General features: G+C 47.7%; 1 protein-coding gene across 1 annotated transcript in view; it reads right to left on the bottom strand.

The window, feature by feature from the left end:
* Positions 1 to 202: 202 nt before the first annotated feature.
* CSMD2 (CUB and Sushi multiple domains 2) overlaps positions 203 to 25,705 on the bottom strand; it is a 676,035-nt gene continuing 650,532 nt past the window's right edge. Inside the window, 14 exon segments of the mRNA XM_061120111.1 lie at positions 203 to 476; positions 621 to 759; positions 2,166 to 2,253; positions 4,372 to 4,484; positions 6,278 to 6,439; positions 7,719 to 7,781; positions 8,690 to 8,869; positions 9,437 to 9,548; positions 12,641 to 12,714; positions 13,034 to 13,207; positions 15,784 to 15,957; positions 16,328 to 16,507; positions 17,872 to 18,048; positions 21,729 to 21,911. Of these exon segments, the coding sequence (XP_060976094.1) occupies positions 317 to 476; positions 621 to 759; positions 2,166 to 2,253; positions 4,372 to 4,484; positions 6,278 to 6,439; positions 7,719 to 7,781; positions 8,690 to 8,869; positions 9,437 to 9,548; positions 12,641 to 12,714; positions 13,034 to 13,207; positions 15,784 to 15,957; positions 16,328 to 16,507; positions 17,872 to 18,048; positions 21,729 to 21,911 (1,979 nt within the window). The 3' untranslated portion in view covers positions 203 to 316.

Below are 25,705 nucleotides of genomic sequence, written 5' to 3'. Positions count from 1 at the left end.
TGAGCCCAGTGGCTAAGAGCAGTCTTGGAGCTCCCTGCTTGGGATTGGATTCTGATCCTGCCATCCTACTTCTTGCTAGCTATGTGATCTTGGCCAAGTTAATTCCTTTTTCTGTGCCTGGGTTTTCCCACCTGTAAAGGGGGTGACGAGGGTCCCTGTCCCAGGCGTAGGGAGGTGCCAGCCTCGGTGGCTGGCGCGGGGCAGTAGCGGGCACTCCCTCCCCCTCGCGCTGGGCACGTCACCAGGTGTGCGGGTCTCACCGGCTGCCAGAGGCGGGGCTCTCGGTGGCGGCGGCGATGGCAGCCAGGCCTGGGGGCTATACCGCTGTACACACCGTGCTGACTGTGAACTCCGCCTCGGTGGCCATGATGTCTGTGGGCTGGATGTTGCGGTCGTACATCGGGTTCTCAAACGTGGCCCGAACGTTCGTGTTCTCGTGGCCCGCGTAGCCATTGAACGGAACTTTGGGTCTTCTCCTGGGAGTGAGATAGAGCGTGAACAAGCTGTCAAGAGACACTCAGGGCTCTAAGCGGGAGAGGGAGGCTCTGGGGTCGGGGGCGGTCAGGGTCAGGGACGGGGCGGGGCGCTTGCTGTGGGACCCTGTTGTCCCTGCCCCATACCTGTGCTTGTAGAGATAAAGCACGAAGCCGGCAATGATGAGGGCGATGAAAGGCACCAGGATGGCGGCTGCCACTGAGCTGCTGTTGGAAGCAAAGTGGCGGCCGATGGACTCCGGGTCCGACTCCAGCAGCCTGAGGTCTGCAAAGTCCCAGAGCAGAGACCTCAGGTCACAGACACAGTGGCCACTGCTGCGAAGTGGGGTGTGGCTTGGGGTGCTGCCCAGGGCCCACCCAGCAGCCTTCCCCCCAAACTGGGCCATCCCCCGGGGAAGGGTGGTCAGTCCACACATGCTGGTCAGGCCTCGGGAAGCCAGTCTGCTGGAGAATCTGAAACTGTGCCCCAGAGCCTTAAAAGAGCGCAGCCCCTGGACGTTTCCAAGCTTCTTTTGGCATAGAAGCCTTTTATCACGTGAAACCTTCCGAGGAAGCCAAAATATAAGGCAGATGAAGGTGGACCTGCTCTGGAGGGTGGGAAGAGGCAGGAGGGAGTGCTCAGGGCCTCCCCTCCTCCCCGCTCTCTCCCTCTGAGTGGGAGGGCTCAGAAGACCACTGTGAGAGTGCCCCACCAAAATGAGGGGCTGAGGCGCCCTCTGAGAGGGGACGGGTCTGCCCTGGGAGACTGGGCATCGGTGGTGAAGTCAGAACGAGAACTCGGTCTCCTGGGTCTCTCCAGCATGTAAGGGGTCTGGGGGACCACCCTCAAGTCTTCACAGGGCTGCTATATAGAAGGGTGAGAGCTTTCACTCCTGCAGCTAAGAGGGCAGAGCTGAGAACAGCTCCAGGGGAGGAGCAGGGTGGAGTGGGAACCACAGGGAAGCAGGTTTCCGCTGAAGACCAGGAGGAGCTCTCTGAAGATCAGAGCTGAAAACACACTGCACCGCCTCGGCAGATGGGGGTCCCAGGTGACTGGAGTGTCAGCATCCTGGGTGGGTAGAGAGCTGACCCTCAAGCACTGGGGGCTGCCTCCTGTCTCCCCTCTGCACTGCTTCCCAGAAGCCAGGACCCCCTCCCCATTAGAGGCTCTGGGTGCAGGCTAATCTCTGGGGGTGAGGATGCTTGACACTGATGGCATCTAGTGCAGGGTAAAGATGCTGGGGAGGAAGTAGGGGAGGATGCCTCCTTGACACTCAATATTCTCATCTGTAAAACGAGGACAGGGAAACCACCCTTCCAGGGTGGAGATGCCCCTGTGAGCCCCACGTGGTCATAATGCTCGGGGAGGGCTCAGCAATGCTTCAGAGCTGGCCAGGTAGCATTGAGGGGGGACACATCTGAGACCCAGTGTCCCTGAAGCTGGGGGCTCTCAACTCCAGGGCTGAGCAGGAAACGGTTTGACCATGGTTGCCTGTATCATGTACCATGACTGTTACCGAGGAGATAGGTCACAGCTTTGATCAAAATCTCAAAGATATCCCTGACCCTAGAGAGGCTAAGAACCCCACCCCCCGGACTGTTAAACTTCACCCATCCCCTGCCGTCCATGCCAACACGCACATTTCCCCACCACCCGCTCGAGCTCACACTCCACAGACAGATGCTAGTTACCAAGTCTTTGAAAGCCGAACTGCCCGAAGCCTTGGCCCTTGACAGAGCCTTGGTAGACGAAGGTGCCTCCAGAGGACTCCGAGGAGACCTGTGAGGGTGGGCGCAGAGAGGGTAATCCAGTTTATTAACACACATATGCAGATTTGTGTGGCTCCTCACATTCCACCTATATAAACCCTGGAGGTGTGCTGGAAGGAGCCAGAGGTCCTGCCAGCCAGGCCAGAGGTATGCCCACAGGTACCCACTGCCAAACACGTTGGCTGGCATCACCCGCCCCTTGTCACCCCCGCGGACATTGGTTCTCTGCCCACACCTGGGTGAGGGCGAGGCACTGGGGAGGGGGCAGGGATCCAAATGCTTGTAGGAGGGAGAGAGATATTTTTACTTCTACTGGTCCAGTTGCTGAATCTGTCGGTGCCTCAGTTTCTCATTTTAAAAAGGGAACAATAACAGTACCTATGTCATAGGGTTGCTGCGAGATTTATAAGAGTCAATATAGATAAAATGCTTAGAATACTTAATAGGCTCTGGATATGTGTTAACTATTTTATTGTGCAAAAAAAAAAAAAAAAAATGAGTTTTAGAACACTGTGGAACAAACCAAACCCTGATGAAAACTTACTTAGCAGACTGAATATACTTTGGGGAGTTCATCCTTATTTCAATAAGCTATTAATTTTGGAGGTGGGTAGCTGGGGACATAACTGCTTCTGGCTCCCTCTGCACTTGCTTCTGTGAGGCTTGTGTCCCAGACACAGACATGCAAACTCTGAGGATTCTTGTACTACTAGGGTCCCTTCTGACTCCCACTCCATCCCCAGGTGCAGCCCTCTGTCCACTGCGCTCCAGGCTGACCTCCCTTCCCGTGCCCCCCAGATACAGCCTGGGTGACACAGAAGTGGGTCCATGGTTGGCTGTCATCCCAGGCAGCTGCTCTGGCTGTTCCTGGCCCTCCAGAGCACCCCTGACGCCTAGCCCCTGGCCTCCACTCCAGCTCCCAAGTTTGACCCTTGTTCTCTCGCTTCTGGCTGCCCTCCTCGCAGTGTGGGGGAGTCTGTTGTCTTGGCGCGGCAGCTGGACCTCTACTATTGAAGCCAGCCAGGACCAGGATACCCAAGGAGATCCACAGAATACTCTCAAGAATCCCCAGGAGCTAACCCCACGTGCCAGCTCCTGGAGAAGCCACTCGCTTCTCCCTTAGTGTTTATCAGCAAAGTCACTCGACCCTCAGCCCTCTACCAGCTGGCCTTGGCTATGAGGACGCCCCCTGACTCAGCTCTCTGTTTCTCCGGCCTCATGACCTCTTCCTCCTTCCCGCCCCTCCACTTCTAGCTTCAATGATCCAAGACAGGGAAGCTGACGGAGTGACGGGTGAGACTGCTCCACACCCCTGCCTGTGAAATTGAAAGGTCTGGGCAGAGAAGTATCCCCGCAGACCTGGATTCCACCTGAAGAAGGCCCGTGCATGGAACAAGTCTTTCCCACAAGGGAATTCGAGGAGTCGTCTCCTTTCCCCAGGTCCTGGTGACTCAGCTGTGCTGAATCACCTTCAAATGTGCGAAGATCCTCAAGTGTGTAAAGATGCTCAGTGTGTGCCTGGGACTCATCATGTTCTCCCAGCTCTCACCACCACCTCGTGACCTTCAACCTGCTTGAATTTACTCTTGGGCTGCCAACCTCCCATTTCTTCTGTTCTTTTCCTCTTTCATCTTTGGCCACTTTTTTAAAAAAACACTTCTTATTCTGTGTTGGGGTCTAGCCGATTAACAATGGTGTGATGGTTTCAGGTGGACAGCAAGGGGACTCAGCCACACATACACATGTATCCATTTCCGCAAACTTCCCTCCCATCCAGGCTGCCACATAACATTGAACAGAGTTCCCTCTGATGTACAGTAGTTCCTCGTGGGTTATAATTCTGTGTTTTCTGCTCACACTTAGGAATCTACTGTATCTCGCTCAGATACACACCTCTAGACTCAACCTCCTGGCCCTTTTTATCTTTTCCTATGTTCACTTCACTAGCAGACTGGGACTCCCTTGGTCCCAGTCCTGGCCCCATAGAAGCCCTCCTCCCAAGTTTCCACGTCGATCCTAAGAGTTTCCACCCACTTCGTCCCCCTCCTTCCAGCCAGTGACATGGGAATCAGTTACAGGGCAAGGACACAGTGAGGTCAAGGCCTGAGTGAGGCTCTGTTGAACTTACATGCCCATCTAAAGCCCAGTGATCATCTTTGAACTTATTCACAAAGATCTCCACAGGCCCTGTAATCTGGTAAACTTGAAGGAGGAGATGGAAATCTTCTTTCTTGTAAATTCCTGGGAAAAGAAAGTTCAGAGGGTACGCTCGAAAGATCCGGTAAATTTTCAAAACCCAAGTCTGTGGGTATGTGGGTGTGAGTGTCTGAGTAGGATTTTTTTTTTAGTTAATTTATTTATTTTTGGCTGTGTTGGGTTTTTGCTGCTTCCTTTCCTCTAGTTGCCGTGAGTGGGGGCCAGTCTCTAGTTGCTGTGCATGGGCTTCTCGTTGCCCACACTCTTGCGCAGAGCATGGACTCTAGGTGCACAGGCTTCAGTAGCTGTGGTGCCCAGGCTCCAGAGCACAGGCTTAATAGTTGTGGCACATGGGCTTAATTGCTCTGTGGCATTTGAGATCTTCCTGGAGCAGGGATCAAACCTGTGTTCCTGTATTGGCAGGTGGATTTCTTACCACTGAGCCACCAGGCAAGCCTCTGAGCAGGATTTCATGTGTAGATATTGCTATAAACATCCCATGTATAACTGGAGTTAGGTAAGCATAGTGTGGCCCGTGACTTTGTGTAGGCTGAAATGTGAGGATATGCAAGAATGTGCATATGTGTGCTAATAAACAAGTGGATTACTGGTGTGTGGTTGTGTTCCTGTTTAGACATGCATGCTTGAGAATAAAGGGAATAGGATTTTGTATACGTCAAGGGTCAGTTAATACATGGTATGCTTACAATGCAGTGGGTGCAGGGAATACATGAGGGCATGTGTGCCAGAGTGTGTGGATGTGTTTAGGACCATGTTTTAGAGCACCTGAGTGAATATGAACTTTAGTTGTGTTTGTGTATGCACGCATGAATGAGTGGTTGTGACTGCATGCGGGGTTGTGTATTCACATGTACTCAGGCATCCATTGATCTACCTATCTATTCAATAAACATTTGCTTTCCAAGATATCTAGTTTTTCTGACTATATAAAATTTGAAAATTGGGAAAATTTTGGCAAATGCAGTGATGCATGAAGAAAGAAAATTCATTCCTGGTCTCATTTCTGAGAAATAACCACTGTTAACACTTTGGTATAATTACTTTCAATTTTCTTTCTTATGAATATATTTTTTTTCCCTTTAAAAACTGGAGTTACATTTTAAATGCATTATAGTGGGTGTACTTTCTCCCAAATTGGCACAATATTTTATCCAGCAGACATACTATAATTAATATATCCATTTCTTTTGAGACAATTTTCTATTCCCAGGTTTTATGTTATACAATTAGCCCATTCTTTTTTTCACAAATGTTTGATTCCCTCTATAACTATTTCTTATGATGAAAATTCTTAGAAGTGTAATTGATGGGTCCAGTCATTTTCATGGCTCTTGATACAAATTGCCAAGTTATTTTGTTCAACAATACTATTTCATACTTTGACCAGTACTACCTTCACTGGACTAGCACCAAAATTTATGGCTTAAAAAAAGTGGAATAAGTGGAAAGTGACATTTTCCACTTCTTTTGATTATTGCTAAAAATATTTTTCCATTTGTTTATTAACTGTACTTTGGCTTCTGGGAGTTATCTGCCTTTATTTTTGGTTCAGTTTTTAGGGAGGGTATTTGTCTCTTTATTTGTAAGAGGTTTTTTTTTTTTTTTTTGTACTTTCATTTTACTAATGTTTGTCATCTGACCATTTCCCTGTAGTCTGTGGTGCTTTTACCATGTAAACAAAGATGAACAGACATTTCCTCTTCCCCTGCCTACAGACCAATCTGAACCTTGCAGGACAGCACAGGAAGTGACCTAAGAGCGTGTGCCCATCACCCTCACCACCTGGCAGGCTTTCCTGCAGGTGGCTTGCACCTTACCAGCCAAGTGCAGCTCCACGCCGCTGTGGTCGATCATGGTGGCGTTGACCTTGCTGTTGATGACCTGGAAACCAGTCACCCTGAGCATGGCTGGCTGCTTCTTCCCCTGGTACTCATAGGCCCCTTTCCATAGGGAATTCTTGGCGAAAACATCGCCAGGAACTAGAGGAGTTAAGAAACAGACGTGAGAGGGACTTTCACATGTGCTGGCAGAACTGAGGCCACCTGATGACTGACCCCAGTTCTCTCCCTGAGATTGTCTTCCCCAGCATCTAACATGCCGGCTGGTGGGTGGGGTGGGCTTGGAGTGCCTGATCTCCTTGTGAGGCTCTGTGTCTCAGAGCGGATGGGTGGAGGGAAAGAGAGGGAGAGAGAAAGTGGATGAAGAAAAAGGAAAAAGTCAAAGTGTGTGTGTGTGAGAGAGAGAGAGAGAGAGAGGAAGGGAGAGAGAGAAAGAGGGGGTGAATGAACTGGAAGAGAGAAGGAGAAGGAAGAAAAAAAGAGGGAAGGGGTTGAAAAGGTGGAGAAAGGGAAAAAGAGAGGAGAGAAAACCAATGTTAGTATTAAGCTGTAGATAGGAACATGGACAGAGGCAGGCAGGCAGGCAGATGCGGACTCTCACCTCGGCCTCTCCCTAGTCGGTTGTTTGACCACCTCACCTGTGCAGGCCACACCTGTAGTTCTGTAAATGGGGGCCATCCCAGTTGCCTCATCAGGGCTTAAATGACTGAATATCATAAAAGCATAAAATGAATGACAGCTACTAAAACTGCTATTTATCCTTATAATAATTTTCTAAGGAGAGTATCATGAATCCTATTTTAATGAAAGGTCAACTGGAGCTCAAGAGGTGAAGGTTATTTGTCCAAGGACACAGCTGGTCAGTGACCAAAATGGAACTTGAGTTGAGCTTGATGCCAAATCTAATCTCTTTTTGTATAACACAGATGCTAATATGGTAAATAAAAGAATACAGTTCAAACAAGGGTATGATAAGTCTAGAATAATTTTGCATTAGTCAGGCCACACCTGTAGTTCTGTACCCGTTCTGGACATCACACTTGGAAAGACACAATATCTGTCTTAAAAACGTAACCTTTGCAGCAAGCTCCCTCAGCAGGACCTGTGTCTCTATGACCACACACTGCCCGGACCTGTGCCAGAAGGGGTTGGGGTAATCTGTGGCTCCAGAGCTTGATGCTCTGGACATGTTTCTAGAAGGCTTTGGTCTTTCTTCTGTATGTGTTTTCTGTTTCTTGCAAGCTTACTTCCTCCTGAGGTCTGCCTGGGGTTGGGAGGTAGATGGGGAAATCTGTTGGGCTCTGTAGACTGTTTCCATGCTCTTCCACTGAGTACTCAGAAACTCATGTGCATGTTCCTGGGTAACTAGATGAAGGAAGCAACACCAGTTTCTTGAGCCAAAGCTCTAGACTAGACATACCAGAAGCTTGGGTGAGTGGAGGCTCCCGGGCAGTGTTGATGGGTCTCCCACTGGGCCGGACCTCTGCTGGGGAAAGAGACGGGGAGAAGACAGGCTCAGCCTCTAGTCTGTGCTCTATTAGAAAAATAAAGGCCATCTCACCAACACTAGGTCAATGGGTTCTTTGAAATCTTGCTTTGGACTTATCCTCTCAGACCAGGTGGTAGACTACTTTGATGATGCTATGGACCCCTCTCAGAATGATATAAAGAGTTAGGGGCTTCCCTGGTAGTCCACTCCATGCTTCCAATGTAGGAGACCTGGGTTTGATCCCTGGTCCGGGAACTAGATTCCACATGTTGCAACTAAGAGTTCAAATGAATGAAGAACAGGAGGAAGGAGGTCTGGGACTTCTTGGTAACCCTGAGGGATCAGTGAGTGGGTGCTGTTTTATCAAGGTTATGATATGCATATATGCATAATGCATTATTTCATTTTAGTGGAACACAGTTTTTCTCTGTCTGGTGATTAAGTATAACCCTTAAGTAAGTAAGCAAGTGTTAGTTGCCCAGTCGTGCCCGACTCTTTGCAACCCCATGGACTGCAGCCCCCCAGGCTCTTCTGTCCATGAGATTTTCCAGGCAAGGATACTGGAGCGGGTTGCCATTTCCTTCTTCCAGACCCAGGGATCGAACTCAGATCTTCTGCACTGAAAGCAGATTCTTTACTGACTGAGCCACAAGGGAAGCTATACCCAACACCTGGGGGAGTGTTCAAGCTCAGGTAGAAAGATAAAACTTGGGGTGGCTTCACTATGAGCTCTTTAGATTGCTCTGCTTTCATCTTCTAGACTCAACACCTCAGAAAATCAGAAGCAGGTTTTCCAGCCTCTGGAAATGACAGTTCTTTCTTTTCTTTGGCCCTCTCACTCAAGCTCAGCTGTCCCCTTTGGCCCCCCGCCGTGGAGAGGTTCACCGACAGGGCACACGCACCCAGGCAGATGGGTGGTTTGCCCGTCCAGCTGCCATCTGTTTTGCAGGTACGGTGCTCGGAGCCGCCCTTGAGGGAGAAGCCTTCCTGGCAGGAATAGATGAGCGTGTAGCCCATGGAGGGCAGGTCCAGCGCCCCGACGTTGGCATGGCTTGGCGTCTCCGGCTGCTTGCAGTGGTGGGCTGGATGAGAGGGAAGACACTGTTGGGTAGGGGGAGATTGGGGTCTCCAGGAGGCCTCTCCCCCATGCTCCCATTTCTCGATGGAACAGCCCCATCCTTTCCCTTATGGGCCCCACCCATGGCCAGCAACGCCTCCCCCACCCCCTGCCCCACCAGCCTTGATGTCTATGCAAGTGGTCAACATGGAGATCATGTGGATAATGACTCAGCTGACCCTGAGGGAACCTAGGCACTTTTCCTGAGGGAAAGGGAGTAATTAGAGTCAAAAGCCTGGGATTTTCCATCCTGAGGTTAGGCCTTGTCATTGTGGTATCTGCAGCCATGGGAAAGTTCTTTCTTTTTCTTTGCTAAGGCAGAGGGATTGCCTTCGAATACCAGAAAGGCTTTTGTGCAGAAATATCTTCTGGGGTGGGGGACGGGGCCCAAGGGGTAAGGACTACAAAGAGATCACTACGGTCCCAGTGAGAAGTTGTGAGCTCCCTGTCACTCTGAGCATTCAAGCACATCCTGGAGGCCCAGGTCGGGGAGGTTATGAGTTGCTGAGAGGAGTTATCTGGGAGCACTCACGGACACAGTCGGGCGGGGTTCCGCTCCAGGTCAGGTTGGGGAGGCACGTCCTGGAGGTGGAGCCCTGGAGCAGGTAACCTTTCTGACAACGGAAGAGCACGGTGCTTCCAACCTGTGGCCGGGATGGAGGTTCCCAGGATCACCTTCCATCCAGTGATGCTTCTCACCCATCCCTCGACTGCTTACTCTCCCATCACCCTACTGCTACCCACCCTTCTGCTTCTCTGCCTGATTACATCTTACTTATCCCTTGAGGCAGCTTACATTATGCCTCTTCCACAAGGCTTCCCCCAACTCCCTGGGCCAGGTCAATGCTCTTGTGGGATATATCTCAGTCTGCAACAGTGGATGGAGTACCTGACTCAGAATCAGAAGACCCTGGCTGTGAGCTCTGGTGTCCACATTTACTCATGGATGACTGGCTACACGAAACTCTCTACACCTCAGCCCCTCTGGTGCAGACTTGGGAACAGCCCTGCCACAACTACAGTGGAATGTTGTGATGCTCAAATGTGGGGGTAGGTTTGGAAGCATTTTCTAACATGTGAAGAACTGTGGGATGTAGAATATTACTGTGCATGTCTCTTCCCTCCATAAATGTATAAATTCTTTTCAGGACATGTCCCCTATAGAATCTAGAGCTGTGCTTTGTAAACATCTCATGAGCAGAATTGCCACCCTCCCTGTCATCTTTCCCCCTGCTCCACCTTCACCCTCCAGTAGCCCCTCACTGTCTGACTTGATGTTCCCTGCAACCACCAGCTCCATCTCTCCATTTCCAATCCATGGGGCACAATGCTGCCAGCTCAGCTTCCTAAAGTGCATCTCGGATCACATTGCTTTCCAGCTCAAAACCCTCACATGTCTCTATGATGCCCGGGAACAAAATCAAACTCAAGGTGAAACTTAACTTTCACGGCCTGCCTCCGTGCCCACTTTTGTATTTTCTTTTGTATTTCATCACCTTATTCAGCAAATGGCACCCAGCTTGGGGTAAAGGGCAAATAAAAACCCTCAGGTCATTGTTGATTCCTCTCTTTCCTTCAACCTCTCTACCCAATCCATCAATAAGTCTTCTTGGTTCTACCAACAAAATACCTCCTGATCCCTTTGAATCTCTCTAGGTCCACTATGCCCACTGTTGCTACCCCTGCTCAGCTCAGCCCCACTCTCATCATTCTCTCGAGATGCTGAAGTCCTTTCTAAGTCCTTCCATTCCTAACCCCTATTACCTCGGGGTCCTGAGTGATAGTTCAAATGATGGATCACATTAAGTCCCTTTTAAATGGTTTCCTGTGACATGGAGAATAAAATCCAAAATGCTTATCATGGTCTCAAGGCCTGACCTGACCCAGTTCATGGCCTTCTCTTTTTAAAATTTATTAGGTGATATTTGCTGCGTAAGAAGAATATATGGCAAATACACAGACATGAGTCATCACAATAAAATGGACACTTTAAGTGGATCCTGCTACTCAGCTTAAGGGCTAGAACAGCATCAATAAGGTTGTAACTACGTGTTCCTTGTGTTCCTTCTCCGTCCTGTTGCTCAGCTCCCTCAGTGATAACCAGTCTCTTCAATTTTGTGTTTTTCATTTCCTTGCATCGTTACAAAGTAATTCTATCACATATGTGCATGCGTGAGTGCTAAGTCTCTTTAGTTGTGTCCAACTCTTTGTGATCCCATGGACCGCAGCCCGCCAGCCTCCTCTGTCCATGGGATTCTCCCGGCAAGAAGACTGAAGTGGGTTGCCATGTCTTCCTCCAGGGGATCTTTCCAACCCAGGGATTGAACCTGTGTCTCTTGCATCTCCTGCATTGGCAGGTGGCTTCTTTACCACTAGTGCCCTCTGGGAAGCCCACTATCACACATGTGAACATATATATCTAAATAGTGTAAGTTTTTCTTGGTTTTAATATTCCTTGAAATAGTATCTTTTGACATTCAGTACTCCGCTTCTAAGATTCATCCACGTTGTGTGGCGATATAGTTCCTTCCCTTTCACTGCTGAGTGATGAACCATGCTGTGACCACACCACGGTTTTCCTCATTTCTAGGTAACATGTATGAGACTGTCTCTGGGGTTGGTTTCTATGACTGGGACCTCTGGGTCACAGGATGTGTGAACATTTAACTTCACAGGGCAGTGCTAAGTGAAGTGAAGGAGGCTTTCAAACCCAGGCTGGCACTTGGGTTTCATGTCCCTCTCCTCTGTCGTTATCCTCTGGACCTGGTGGCGGGCCTGCTTTCTAGACCTGCAACGTGCACTGGCCCTGCTTCTGCACTGGCCGCCGACTCTGCCAGGTACGCCCGCCCTTCTCACCAAGGGCACCACAGTCCCAGCTCAGGAAACCCTCCCCTCACTATACTTCCTAAAACTGCACCCCCGCTTCCCCACCACAGCCCTGTGTATTCAGCCATGTGCAGTGCTTGCTGGTTGCAGAAATGATCTTGTTTATTTATCGTCACCAGCCCTTAGAGGCACTTGGCTTGTTTTTGTTCTCCTACTGTACTGTATTCCTAGAGCCTAGAATAGTTTACGGCAGTAAATATTTGTCGAACATGGTCTAAGTGAATAAATGCCATTGCTTGGCTAGATCCTGACCTGCCATTTCCGGTGTAGTCCCTGATATTCCCCTGGGCACATTGGGGGCTCTGGTTCATTGTCCTGCCTTAAACATACCCCCTCCTTTCCTGCTTCCTTCTGCGCAGAGGGGCCCATCCAGGTCCAAATCCTTTCCTTTTGAAGCTCCCTCTGAGCTGTGTCCCTGGAGCCTGTATCCCACTGGGATGGGCCTCCCATGTGGCACCTGCTTGCTCCGACTGCCGGGTCTGGGCCCCGTAGGGTATGGCTTCCCTGGGGATAGGAGGTCTACCTGTCTCACTGATTTCTGTATTGCTGTAAACGCCCTGTCCCCATCACACACGGCTACTGAGCAGTGTCTATGGAGCTACACGTGAATCCCGCTCTTCCACACCAGCATCTCTGATTGGTGGAAACACCTGCCCATTTCTTCGGGTGGGCAGGGGGAGAGGGGCTACCGTGCAGCATGGCTTAAAGAGACAGGCTGCTTTCTCTCTTCAGGTTCCCATGTCTCGTCCCCGCCAGTGCTGTCCTGAGGAAGGCCCCTGGGTCCTCTGAGACTGACAGTGACCGGAAGGGACAGGAGGCACAGAGCCCTGATCTTGGTGGACCTCGTTACCTGGTAGCCTTGGGAGTTGTTCTGTATCCCGAACTGCGGCACGCCGGGGTCCACACACGTGGTCAGTGTGGGGTCTGGATTGCAAAAACAAAGAAACAGACCATGGTCACAGAAACTTTTGTGGTCCCTGCTCACTCTGAGAAACAGACATGGGAAAGGGGATGGAGGCGCGTCCTGATGGCCCTGCCTTTTGGACTCTCCCCTCGAGTCATCCCCTGGCTGACTGTCATTCCGGGCGGCATATGAACACTGGCTAGTTCACATCCTGTTTTAAGGAGCTCTGAGGAGCACTTGCTCCGTTTTGCAGATGAGACAGGGAAGAAAATTCATCATCTTGGGCCCTAAAGAAGGATGTCCACCAGCAGGGACACCCTGCTCCGGGTCACCTCTCACCTATGCAGCTGGGCTGAGTACCACTCCACGTCCCATCTGACTGGCAGAACCTCCGTGGAGAGCCCACCAACACCAGAGGCGGCTGGCAGGAGAAGGAGACAGACGACCTGTAGGAGAATCCTCGGTCCTCTCTCCTGCCTCGGGCTGGGACGCCAGGATCTCCGCAGAACACAGCTGGGGAGATGAGGGAGAGAAGTAGGTCCAAGTCAATGTCTAGAACTCAGCCTGCTTGCCCCACTTTACCCCCACCCAGTCATTGGTCTGCACTGCTTTCCTCCGGGTTCCCCTTGAACTCTGGCTGTGGAGAAGCTCTGTGTCAATGGCTACACCTGCCTCAGTGCGGCTCTGAGGTTTCCTCTCCTTTCCAGATTCAAATGCTTCCTAATCATCATATCCGTGTAAAGGAGTAACATTACAGGAAGTTTAGAACATCAAATAAAAATAAACTATCATCCTACTACCCAAAATGGTTTTGCATTTTTGTGCTCCTTCCCTTCTAGCGTTTGTTCAGCTGTATGCAAACACGTGTGTGTCTGCAAACCCAATGTCCAGGTGCTGTTGACTTTGCTTTGTTCACTTGCTATTCTGTCAACATGTCCCGTGTTTATGACATTATGATCACTTACCGGCTACATAAATCTGCAGTGAGATGTTGTACAAAATGATTACAGCTGATCATAACCCTCTTCTTAAGCATTTTCTATTATTATAAAGTTATATGTGGCTTTTGTTTAACTTGTATTTTTTTTTAGGAGAATTCTCTAGGAGTGAACTTATTATCTTTAAAGGTTTGAGTGTGTTTGCAGCTTTTGATCTGTGTTGCCGAATGCCTTTCCAAAGACTGTGCACTTACCCTACAGAAAGCAGGGTCTAAGAGTGTCCATTTTGTTTGAATCAGCAGAGAGGATCTTAAAAAACTGACTATGGAAGTCAAAGTTCCCTAAGACATCACTTCAAGCATGAGGAACATTCTTTGTGCTATGATTGTGTGTGTGTATGTGTGTTTGTGTGTGTGTTTGTGTGTGTGTGTACACAGAGTCAAGAGGTTGGAAATCAGATGCAAAAATCAAATGGAAGCCTGGTCCTGGAATCTGGGCAGCCTGGATGGATCAATCAGAAGTTCATTAAAGGCTGAGCTGATCAAAAGTTCCCACATTCAGGAAGCAGCAACTCGAAGAATAAGAAATACAAATGGATGACAGAGAAAGAGCAGCTCAGCTCTGCTAAGAAGCAGTGTGATGCCAATTAAAATCTTAGCTTAGATATCTTAAAATCTTAGACATTTTTTAAAACTTCTCAGGTTGGTAGATATTAATAATATTGGCAAAATCAATTGTTTATGAGGGTGTGAGTCAAGAAATAGTCACATCAGCTGCAGGTGGGAGTGTAAATAGGATCACTTTTTCTAGAAGACACTTTGGCAACATGTATCAAGAAGTATAGTGTGCTGGATGGCCCAGCATCTTCACTCCTAGGACTTTACCACAAGGGTAAAGAAATGTTCCTTTTGAAGCTGTTTATTGCAGAACTGTTTGTAACATGGTTAAACTGGAGAGATCCAAATTTATCACCGGTAGGTGAAGATTAAAACAGTGCGGCATCTATAATAGGGGAATTCTTTTTAAAACCATTAAAAAGGATGATGTATAGATTAGTACATATTGACAGAGCAAGGAGCTGATGGCCTGTCAATGAATACAAGCTGTAAACAGCATGATTCAATACCATTTATAGAAAATTGTGTATATACTGCTATACATGCAAAAATGCTTAGTGATTGTGTGGAAGTGTAATGACAAGCCTAACTGGTTATCTTTGGGAAGTGAGGGTTCAGATGATTATTTCGTTCTTCTTTGTATTTTCAGACATAAGACATTAAAAAAATTGATAACCATGTTTCATTGTTTAAAAGCAATTCATCTATTTCCCAAGAAAATGCAAGGTGTCCAGACTGAACCTGGAGACTTGCTATCCTCGTCATGTTTCCCGGAAGGAATGTCAAGGCCTGAGAGCTTAACCATAAACCACATGTTGCCTTTCCTGGGTCAACTTTTACTGGCCTTCAGCTCTGCCGAAATTTCCCAAATTGAGGTAAAGTTTCAGAGGTCCCCAAACAGTGTCGTGAGTTATGTCGACAGTTTTCTGCAGCATTAGATAAATGCCAAGTAGAAAGAAAAAATAGGTCCTACCATTTGTCCAAAGCATGGGCAAATGAGAAAACCTTCCAGAGCCCAATTATGGGGTAAGACATGAATAAGTGACCTGGAATCTGCTTCTCTGGGGGATGTAGTAAGAAATGAGCCCTGGAAAGGACTTGGGGCTCTTCAAGACATAATCAGGGCAGGTAGATAAGAAATGATCCTCTTGCCAGAAAACCACAAGTGTCCCAGGGCAGGGTCTCATCCTTCAGGTCAGGCATGTTTCTAGCACTGCCCCACCTGCCCACCTCCGACTCCATCTTTGGGTTCTATCCCAATCAGTTAACAGCTTTTCCAGCTAAGAAGCATCTCCCGTATGTGGTTTTATTTCCCTCCACTGTGACGCCACCCAGTGACCGGAGCCAGGGCTCAGTGAAGATACTCTCACATTCTTCCTTTAAGATCCCTTCCTTTCTTAATAGTGGTCTTTGACAAAGCTCCCTGATTTGGAGAGGAGAGCCTCGTTCTAGGCCTTCCAGCAGCAGAGTTCTAAGGAGGCAAGGAGAGGAGCCAGCAGAGAGATGCCCCGGAGGCCCCCTGTGAGCGACTTACGGAAACACTGAGGCAGCTCTCCGGTCCAGGACCCGTTTCCCTCGCAGGTGAGCACCGCGGGCAGGGAGAGCTGGTACCCTTCCAGGCAGGCGTATGTCACGCTTGAGCCCCACATGAAGTCGGATCCCACCACTTTCCCGTTGGGGATGAGCTGGGGCGGCTTGCACATGATAGCTGGGGGAGACCAAGGTAGGCGGAGTGCTGGGGCTGCCCTGGGAAACCAGGGCTGCTGTCGGCACTGAGGCAACTGGCCCGCCGGGAGCCCGGGTTAATTGACAGCAATCAGGAACCACCCCCCTTCCCTTGGGAACGCGGTCTCGTTGCAACTTGCAACAACCCATTCTCTGCACAACCCTGTCCTCCAGGTTCAAGGCCCAGGACCTTCCCACTCCCTCCCTGTAGATGTTTAGGGACCACGCCTCCCCTTGCACACCCCCAGATTAGACGTTAGGGCTCTGCTTCACCACCCTCTCCCTCCTAGATGTTCAAGGCTTTTGTACCTGCTCCAGCCCTGTGTCCACACATCTGTAGCCCCCAGACACACCTTTGCAGACCGGCTTGGTGCCGTTCCATGTTCGGTCCTTGGTGCAGCTGAGCACAGACACCCTGTGTGTTTCCATCATGTAGCCAGGGACGCACTGGTAGGTGACAGTTCTGTTGTATCTGAAGTCACTGCCCAGCCGGAGGCCGTTGGCTGGAACCCCAGGGTCGCCGCAGTTTATGACTAGGACGTGGAGACAGAGCTTCGTTCACTCCCAGCACAGACTCTGACCTCCTTAGCATCCCAACACCATCCCGATTGCTCCCCACACGTTTGGGAAGGAAAACTGTCAGAGAAGGGATGTTGTATCTCCTCCCAAGTTTCCAGCTGGGGTGCCAATCATTCTAACTCCCTGCAGCCAAGTCTCCCTGCAGAGGCTGTCCTACACCCCCGTCCTTGCCCGCACCATCCTTACACACCCCAGCAACTTGGGCTGGGAAACCCATCTGGTCCATGTAAAGCCCACCCCTCTAAGAGGAAGTATTCAGAGGGCTCCCTTCATAAATGAGGCTGGGGACCAGAGGGAGGGAGTCCAGGTTGAAGAGCCTGAGGTGTGTTGATGGACCACATGATGGACCTAAGATGTGTTGATAAGACAATTTGTCTGCTGGGAAGGGCATCTTACTGACTGCTCTTCTGCCCAGGAGGCCTCCGTGGGCCCAGTGGACTAGGAGCAGGGCCTCGTGACCGATGCAGTGGTCATTCCTGTGTTACAGTATCAAGTGAGGGTGGGGATTGGTGAGCTCTGAGCTCGGAGCAACAGTGAGCCTGACAGGGGATTTCAGATGGAGCCTGGAATCACAGCTAGGACTCTGAAAGGGAGAATGTTGTATAAGATTCCCTTTAATAATCACTTCCTTCCATCTGGGCTTTTCAAGGAAAAGGGTCTGGAGTTGCTTCTAGGAGAAGCAAGAAGGAGGAGCCAGGCTGGGGCGGGGATGGATTGAAGGGCAAAATGGAGCTAACAAAGATGACAGATGGCAGCAGCTTTAAGGTAGAAGGAGAATTAGGCTCAGCACTGGGGGTTTGCCCTAAAAGAGAAAAAGAAAGCCCCAGGAACTGGCTAGAGCCTGGAAAATAGCAGTTACATATTTTGAAGCTCTCTTGAGCCTCATTTGTCTCATATGGCACAGTAGAGCTAACAGTGGCTCAGCTGGTAAAGAATCCGCTTGCAACGCGGGAGACCTGGGTTCGATTCCTGGGTTGGGAAGATCCCCTGGAGAAAGGAAAGGCTACCCACTCCAGTATTCTGGCCTGGAGAACTCCATGGACTGTGTAGTCCATGGGGTCACAAAGAATTGGACATGACTGAGCGACTTTCACTTTCCTACTTACACAGGGGATTGTGGCGAGCATCAGAGGATCTGAAAACAAAGCACTTTGCCCAGTGGCAGTCCCGCAGTACATGCTCAGTAAATGGAGACGATTTGCATGATTCTTATTCAGGGTCAAGTCCCTCAACGCCAGCCAGTCTTCCCAATCTCTGGCAGACAGCCTTCTCTCTGGCGTGGAGGAGCCCCACTGCCATGGAGCCCAGAGGGTCTCACCTGTGCACTCTGGATCATTGCCTGTCCAGGTGCCATTGACCGAGCAGTGCCGGCTAAGCAGGCCTGTGGCATAGTAGCCTTCCCGACACTCATAGACGATGGAGCTGGAGAAAACCAGGCCGTCGCTGAACAGGACTCGGGCATTGCTTGGAGTCCCAGGATTCCCGCAAGAGATCACTAGGAAGCAGAAGGAACACATTACTCATCAGAACAAGGGCAGGCATCCCCCGGGCTTAGGCTAAGTCCTGAGCAGAGTGGAGGCCACAGGTTACACCAGGAGCCTGCGGGTTGAAAGCATCCCTCTTGGGAAGCTCCCATGTCTGATCATCCCACCCTCAGAAGGGGAGGAGAGACCTGGGGGGATGTTTTAAGATTTCTAAAAATTAAAGACTATGTCTATTTTGTTATCACACCTAAAATTTTAACTGATTCCTTCATATCACCAGATAGCCAAGTGGTGCTTAGTTTTCTTCAAGACTCTGTCTGTATCTCTTTTTTTAATAGTTGATTTGTTTGAATCATCAAGGTCCACACATGACATTTGATTGCATGTCTCTAAGACTCTCTGAATCCAGAGGTCACTGGATTACCCTCTCCTATAATTTATCTGTCATAGAAATCAGGGCATTTAACTGGTAGAACTTCCCACTTTCTGGATTTTACTAACTTGGTGAACGAGGCATTGTTCAATATCTTCCTCTATCATTATTGCAATCAGATTCTACTTTTTGACAAAAGTACTTTGCAAGTGGTTTTGTGTTTTTATCACATCACATCAGAGGCACAGAATGTCTGCATGCCTCCTTGTCAGTGATGCTGAGGCTGCTCAGTGGGTCAGGTCTGATTGCCTTATCTGGCATTATTAAGCTCCTATTAGTTGCCATTTAATGGTTTCAATAGAAAGTAATCATTGTTGACCAGATTCATATTTCACCAGGGGACAGAAATGGTATCATTTTAATTCTACAGTTCTTTTTAAATTAAAAAATTTTAAATTATTTTTTTAACTTTTTATTTTATATTGGAGTATAGTTGATTATCAATGTCATGATAGTTTCAGGTGTAAAGCACAGTAATTCAGTTATTCATACACATGTATCTATTCTTTTTCAAGTTTTTTCCCACTTAGGTTGCCACACAATATTGAGCAGAGTTTCCTGTGCTATACAGTGGATCCCTGTTGATCAATTCCACATTCTTTCTGCTTTCGCTTAGGTTCTTTAATAAAGAACTTGCCCATCATCAAATATTTGCTTACCCTGAAATAGAGTTCACACAGGAAGGTTGGACTAATGATTGATTTCAAAAAAAGAAATCAGATATGAGAATAATTAGTTGGTTCCCTAGCAAGCTCCAAATGACAATCATTTGAATTCACAGATTTAAGTTTATTTGTTATGCTGCCTTCTGTTGTCATTTATTTTTATTGACATTCAAATTATTCCATCTCTGACTAATGGAGACCGTTTTAAGTTGGCTCCTGAGTTCCTCTGGTAGATTTGGTAGATTCCTTGTTGGAGGACAAGAGTGTCCATGTTCATCTTGTGTGTTTCCTGCCCCAGTCCTGGAATCAGCCATTTCCCTAAAGAGCTCTGGTTCCTTTTAATGGACAATGGATTTAAAACCTACAGTCTGGGCATTAAGGGTACTCATTGCTACTGAGATGGTCATTGATTCTAGACTTTTAGATTGGAAAAATAACTTTTCAAATTGAAAATACACTGTGAGTTTATACTGATATTTCCAAGCCAAGTTTAGAATTAGGAGTTTTTCCTTAACTTTTTCATCTTTTATATGATACCTCTTTTATTTTAAAATCTTGGTTCTTAATGACAATAAATAATTTTAACTTGCTTTACCCATATAGAGTATGGTATTATACATATGTAATAGTTTCAGAATTGTCACTCCAATTTGATTACCAGCAATATGATTGCTAAAACCATACAGTTTTAGAACCAGTTTAAGATTTCATTGCAGTTCTTTGTCCTTAGGATATATATACCATATTCAAATTTCATTTTTTCAAGTCAACTGAAATAATTCTCTGGGTTATTAAATCACCAACTTGACACATAGTTAAGTTCATTTGTTTCCATTTTGATTTTTGATAGAGATTACTTGTTTATAATTTTTCATTTAATTTTATTTTGTAAGTACGTATGACATTTACATGGTCCCAAAGTCCCAAAATGATAAGAATCATTTTGTAGATCAGATAGGCTCTAATACCCATCCACTCAACAAGTATTTGTGCTGCGTAAGTACGGGAAATGCAGTGATGACTGAGCCATGACCCCTGCCTTTGAGGAGTCCAGTCTATCTTAAGAACCTACCTATAAAGAGATGAATTAAAATATGATGTGACAAGTGCTACACTTGAAGGAAAAAAAGCACTAAGAAGGGAGTGGCTTACTGGGGCTAGAGATAAGAATTTGAGTAGAACCTTGAAAGGTAACTGGGAGCTTGTCAAGGGAAGTCACAAAGAGTTGTGTACATGTTACACACACAAACAACACTCATTCAACAAAAACTTGCTTCCAGGTTGAAACTCTTAGCCACCTACTTTCTGTTCCCTAAGCCCTCCTGACATGGTGAATGACTCCACCCTGGGGTCTGTGTGGCAAGAAAGGGAACCTGGTCACAGTGGATATGTGAGAATATAGTAAATTCTTTCCTTGCCAATACACTCATTACCACAAGCTTACTATGCTTCTTACTATGCCCACAAAATCCTATAAAAACTAACTTTGCACCCCCAGAAAGGCAGGACTTTGGACAGACAAGTGGCAGAGGGCACTGACCGCATCTGTGTCATTTCCCGGGCAGGTGTCCCCGAACATGGGCCAGGGCACCTCCCCTTGCTCTGCAGGACCATGCTGCAGTCTCAAGTCCATGCAGCCCATTCGCTAACCACTGCTATTTATTTCTTCAGCTCACTCCCTCTGGAATTTGTTTCCTGGTGATTGGGACCTATAATCCAATGATCTTGTCACCTTTTCATAGCCTCTTACTCCACTGATGAAACTATTCCCTTCTTCCCCAGCTTCGCTGCTAGGATCCGTCACAATCACTGCTTTGTATATACCCTTATCTCCCTTGCCACTTTTTTTATGCCTTAGTTGCCTATGCTTAATTACTAGTTACCTAGTAAAACCCTAACTACATGTAATGCTTCACCTACCCTGTGTCTGAAACTATGTAGCAAAATGTGCTTGAACAAAAGCCCAGACTAATGCTGACTGTCACTTTAAGTTAATGGCTCTTACCTTAATGAGCCCTTGGTGCTGCCGCCTGGTAATTACATATGTCCCTGTTTCTCTATTCCATTCCCACGTCTCCCTTGCTAGATGATGACAGTATATTGTGTCTTTCCTCTTCCCCCACTGAGGCCATCCCAGGAACCATCATTAAGGGCTTGTATTACTTTTAAAGTGTTTTGTAAAATTGGATTTTGTATTTTTTTGGCACTTTGGATGTTTGTTTAATCTTAAACTGTAAGCTCCAACAGGGGAAGGTGTGTCTGACTTGGTCACCACTGTGTCTCTAGCATATACTATATCATCTGGCACATAGTTGTTGAATGAAGCTATATGGAAATAAGTGAACAAACCTGCAAAACTTAGTTTATCCTGTTATCTTCCCTTCTTAGCTTAGGGTGGGGGATATGTTTGCCTTTGGATTACTAATGAGATGAATGTGAACTCTCTGTTGATGTCCACTCTCCACCAGGTCAAGGGTTTAAATGGGGCCTTGGATTTTATCTGTGCGGGTGAGGGCAGGGACTAGGGAGTAGGAAAACAGGGGAAGACCTTGGGGCAGGCAAAGGGGAGAAGCAGAATGGTCACATACATTACCTCCACACTCAGGCTGCACGCCGCTCCACGAGCCGTTGGCTTGACAAGTTCGCTCTGATGACCCCCGGAGCACGTGGCCAGCTTCACAGCTGAAGCGCATTAGGCTGCCCGGGGCAAAGCTGTCCCCCAGACGGATGCCGTGGGCTGGGATGCCAGGGTCACCACAGATGCCTATGCTGGTTCCTATGGACCAGAACCAAAAAACCCCATTGTTTTTAGCAGGGAAGGAAAGAGAGTGGCAGAGTGGGAGAAAGATGTTGGATCTCTGTTATGGGGAAGCAGTGGGCCCTCAGAAAGAGGGCAGTGAAACTGTGTGTGCACCTGAGTCACCTGAACAGGCTCCTGTCTGAGTACTCAGCGGTCAAATGACACATAGATCTGAGGTCACGCGTGAGGCCCTGGGGCCCATACCACACGGGAGGAAAGAAGACAGAGGGAAGCCTTTGCGGAAGAAGCCCTGCCTTCATTCTTGGCTGGTGCCAATGTGGTCCAAGCTGACCTTCTCTCTTTCACCTCTTCTCCACCATCTGCTGATCCGGTACCCTCTCCACTCCCCGTTCTACTGTCTTAGCTCAGATGCTCATCTGAGCTGAACTTTACTCTCTTGCCTGAAGTTTATTGCAGGATCCTTGTAACTAATATCCCCTTCTCTTAAACTCACCCTCTAATCCAGCCTCACTTTCTCTTTAAATCTTAACAATGAACAACCACAACTATTTGATTTTTTTTTTAGTTCCACCGCTTTATTGCTACCAACCCATCTCCCCCCTCCCTCGTGCACACATGCTCAGTCATGGAACCCCATGGACTGCAGCCCGCCAGGCTCCCCTGTCCATGGGCTTTTCCAGGCAAGAATACTGGAGTGGGTTGCCATTTCCTTCTCCAACTATTTGATTTTTGTTCTTTCCTGCTGAAACACCTCCTCTGGCTTCTCACTGCCAAGAGAATAAAGTTCATACTTCTAGCAGAGTTGTTGCTCAATAGTCAAGCTTGAAGTTTGATCCTGGGCCTTTAACTGAGGCTTTCTTATTCACAGATTATGCAATACAGGTGAGCTCTGGATTAAACATTTTCGATCTCTCATTTCATTCTTTCTTTGCCCTCTGCCTCCTGCCACAATTCTGCATTTATCTGACTTGTGATCTTGTACAAACCCACTCAAGAGAGTTTTAAAGACCCAAGAGGTAGAGGAAGGTGGAGAACAGGAGATAAAGCTGCAAGATCTACTATCTGTGGGAGGCAGCGCAGCTCAGGATGCAGAGATTCATGGGAGACATCACTAGATCAGACTTGATCATGGTGAGCTTGAGGAAGGAGACAGAAAATTAAGGGCTAAATGGCAACTGTATGAGAAGATAGTTTCCAAGTGATGTGGAATGTATCTCCTCATGAATCCACGTATGTAGGCATCAATAGAAACATCTTAATGACCACATTTTGGGGCTTCCCTGGTGGCTCAGCGGTAAAGAATCCGCTTGTCAATGCAGGAGACATGGGTTCAACTTCTGAGTCAGGAAGATCCCCTAGAGAAAATGGCAACCCACTCCAGTATTCTTGCCTGGGAAATCCAGAGGAGCCTGGTGGGTTACAGTCCAAGGGCTGCAATGAGTTAGACATGCCTTGGTGAGTAAAGAACAACCGCAAAGACCACATTTGGTTAGTTGGTATAAATAAAAGCTTAAGCCATGTACCTCGTCATCTACTGTTGATGTATCTGCCTCTCAGTTTTGGGATTATTTCCTTTCCTAGTCTAGTTTCAGAATATAAGAATACTGTATAATCCCATGTTCCCCATTCTACTGCCTACCAAGGAAGGGGGGATTCACTCAGCCTTTCAAAAATATGAGAAAAGAAAGCCCCTCATATTTGGCCAGGTTTTCTTATCTTTTGATATTTTCCAGATGTAGTCCACGCAACAGGGAGTACCGGGTCCCCTTGAAGGCAATCCTGACGGTGAATCACTCTGACTCCCCCATTCGCTAGCTGGCCTCAGCTGGAGCCAGTACTATTGTACAACAGGCCTGAGGGTGGATTCTCCGGTCCTGGGCATTACCTGACAGAACAGCCTCCACTGACGTGTTCAGCCTCTGTTTCAACAGTATAAGGAAGTCTGGCATAAAATATTGCACTATGGGGGCAGGTGGCAACTGTTGACTCTTTACCGAAGAGGTACATCAGCAAGATGATGACGCTGCAGAGATGGGCAGTTAACTTCCTGCAGTGTGTCTCAGATGCCAGAAATCTCGGCAAGTCCTTGATGGCCCAGAGACTTACAACTTCTGTTATGCATCATCCGGGTGCACTGACTGAACTGAATGAGGCTTGAAAATTTGACCTTGGAACTCCTGAATGTATGTGTGTGTGTGTGTGTTTTTTTTTTTTTTTTAGGACTGGCAGGAGATGCTGCCGCAAAAGTTATCTGTAACTTTCAGGAATGGAAGAACTATAGTCTGCTCACTAGGGCACATCTAGCGTTACTTCCTCATCACCTATTCTTGCCATCTCTCACTTTCTTATCTAAGGTATTTAAGATTCATTCATTTCTCAGCCTCAGTATTTATGGAATAACTTAGAATCCTGTCCTCAGAATTCTCCAGGAAAGGTCTGCCTGTGATTCTGATCTCCTAAGAGTCTGTCATCCTTGAGGAAGACATGGGAAAATAGAGATTGCAAACTGTTCTTCAAAATGTTCAGGATCAGAGATCAAACAGCTTCATGAAACACCTTCCCCAATGAGTGGGGTTCGCGTTTTCTGAAGATTCCTTTCTTGCTTCTTACTTTTTCATGTTCCCAAGTGTCAGCCTGTTTCCAGTCTCCCCTTGACCTGTGATGTGGCCAAGGAAAAGTCTCTTCTTCCACATGAAGGATGAGGACTTAGGAGGTCAAAAAATTATGAAATCTCAGGGTTGACAAGGCTTTTCAGAGGTTTTAAAGCTCAGTGATGTAGCTTTGACAAGAATTGTTTTTGTTATATTTCTATGAGGTCATTTCCCAGTCTTTGCAAGCACAACTTCAGAGAAGGATAATTACATATTAGGAGAAAGGACTTTGGATTCTGTGCTTTGGGTCAGGAGACTTAACTATGTGGTTAGTTACATATGATAGTAAGTAGGAGATGCTGAAGGCTTTCTGGTTTCTTCTTCCCCTACCTCGTATTTCCTTTTCCCATGGAGAACAGAGATCCCTAAATAGATAATATAGACCCTAAGAACACCATTAGCCTTGTGTCCTGTGAAAGTGTCTAGAGGGAGAAGCTTTACGCAAAACACCAAAGAGAGTGGGGCAAATGCATGTTTGGATGGGTATTTGGATGCAAAATGCATGCCCTTCCTTTTTGGAGCATTTCTTCCTCCTGGAATTTGCTCTGTGGATAACTCAGGATGTTTCAGTAAACATGATCCTTGACTTCCCCATGCCAGCCTCCCCAGACACTTCCAACAGAGGTCCAAACACACAGAAGTCTGGGGCCTGGTTATCTCACTGAGGGAGTCCCAGTGGCTCGTACATAGTCTTGCCAGTTCATGAACCGGGCAATTAAAGAGATTAATAAGGGTGAGAGGCCAAAGTCTTGGGTGGGAACACAGTGATGTGTCTGGGATTGTCCTGGGCAGCCCACAATCCTTTAAAACAAATTCCCAGTGCTTCAGGAATTTCTCCTTTCTGGTGGGTATTCCAGTCCCATCACTTCATGGCAAATAGATGGGGAAACGATGGAAACAGTGACAGACTTTCTTTCTTGGGCTCCAAAATCACTGCAGATTGTGACTGCAGCCATGAAATTAAAAGATGCTTGCTCCTTGGAAGAAAAGCATATTAAAAAGCAGAGACATTACTTTGCCAACAAAGGTCCATATAGTCAAAACTATGGTTTTTCCAGTAGTCATGTATGGATGTGAAAATCGGACCATAAAGAAGGCTGAAAGCAGAAGAATTGATGCTTTTGAACTGTGGTGTTGGAGGAGACTCTTGAGAGTCCC

This window comes from Dama dama, chromosome 20 (assembly GCF_033118175.1).
Source record: "Dama dama isolate Ldn47 chromosome 20, ASM3311817v1, whole genome shotgun sequence".
NCBI lineage: Eukaryota > Metazoa > Chordata > Mammalia > Artiodactyla > Cervidae > Dama > Dama dama.
This window is presented reverse-complemented; position numbering and strand designations above follow the sequence as displayed.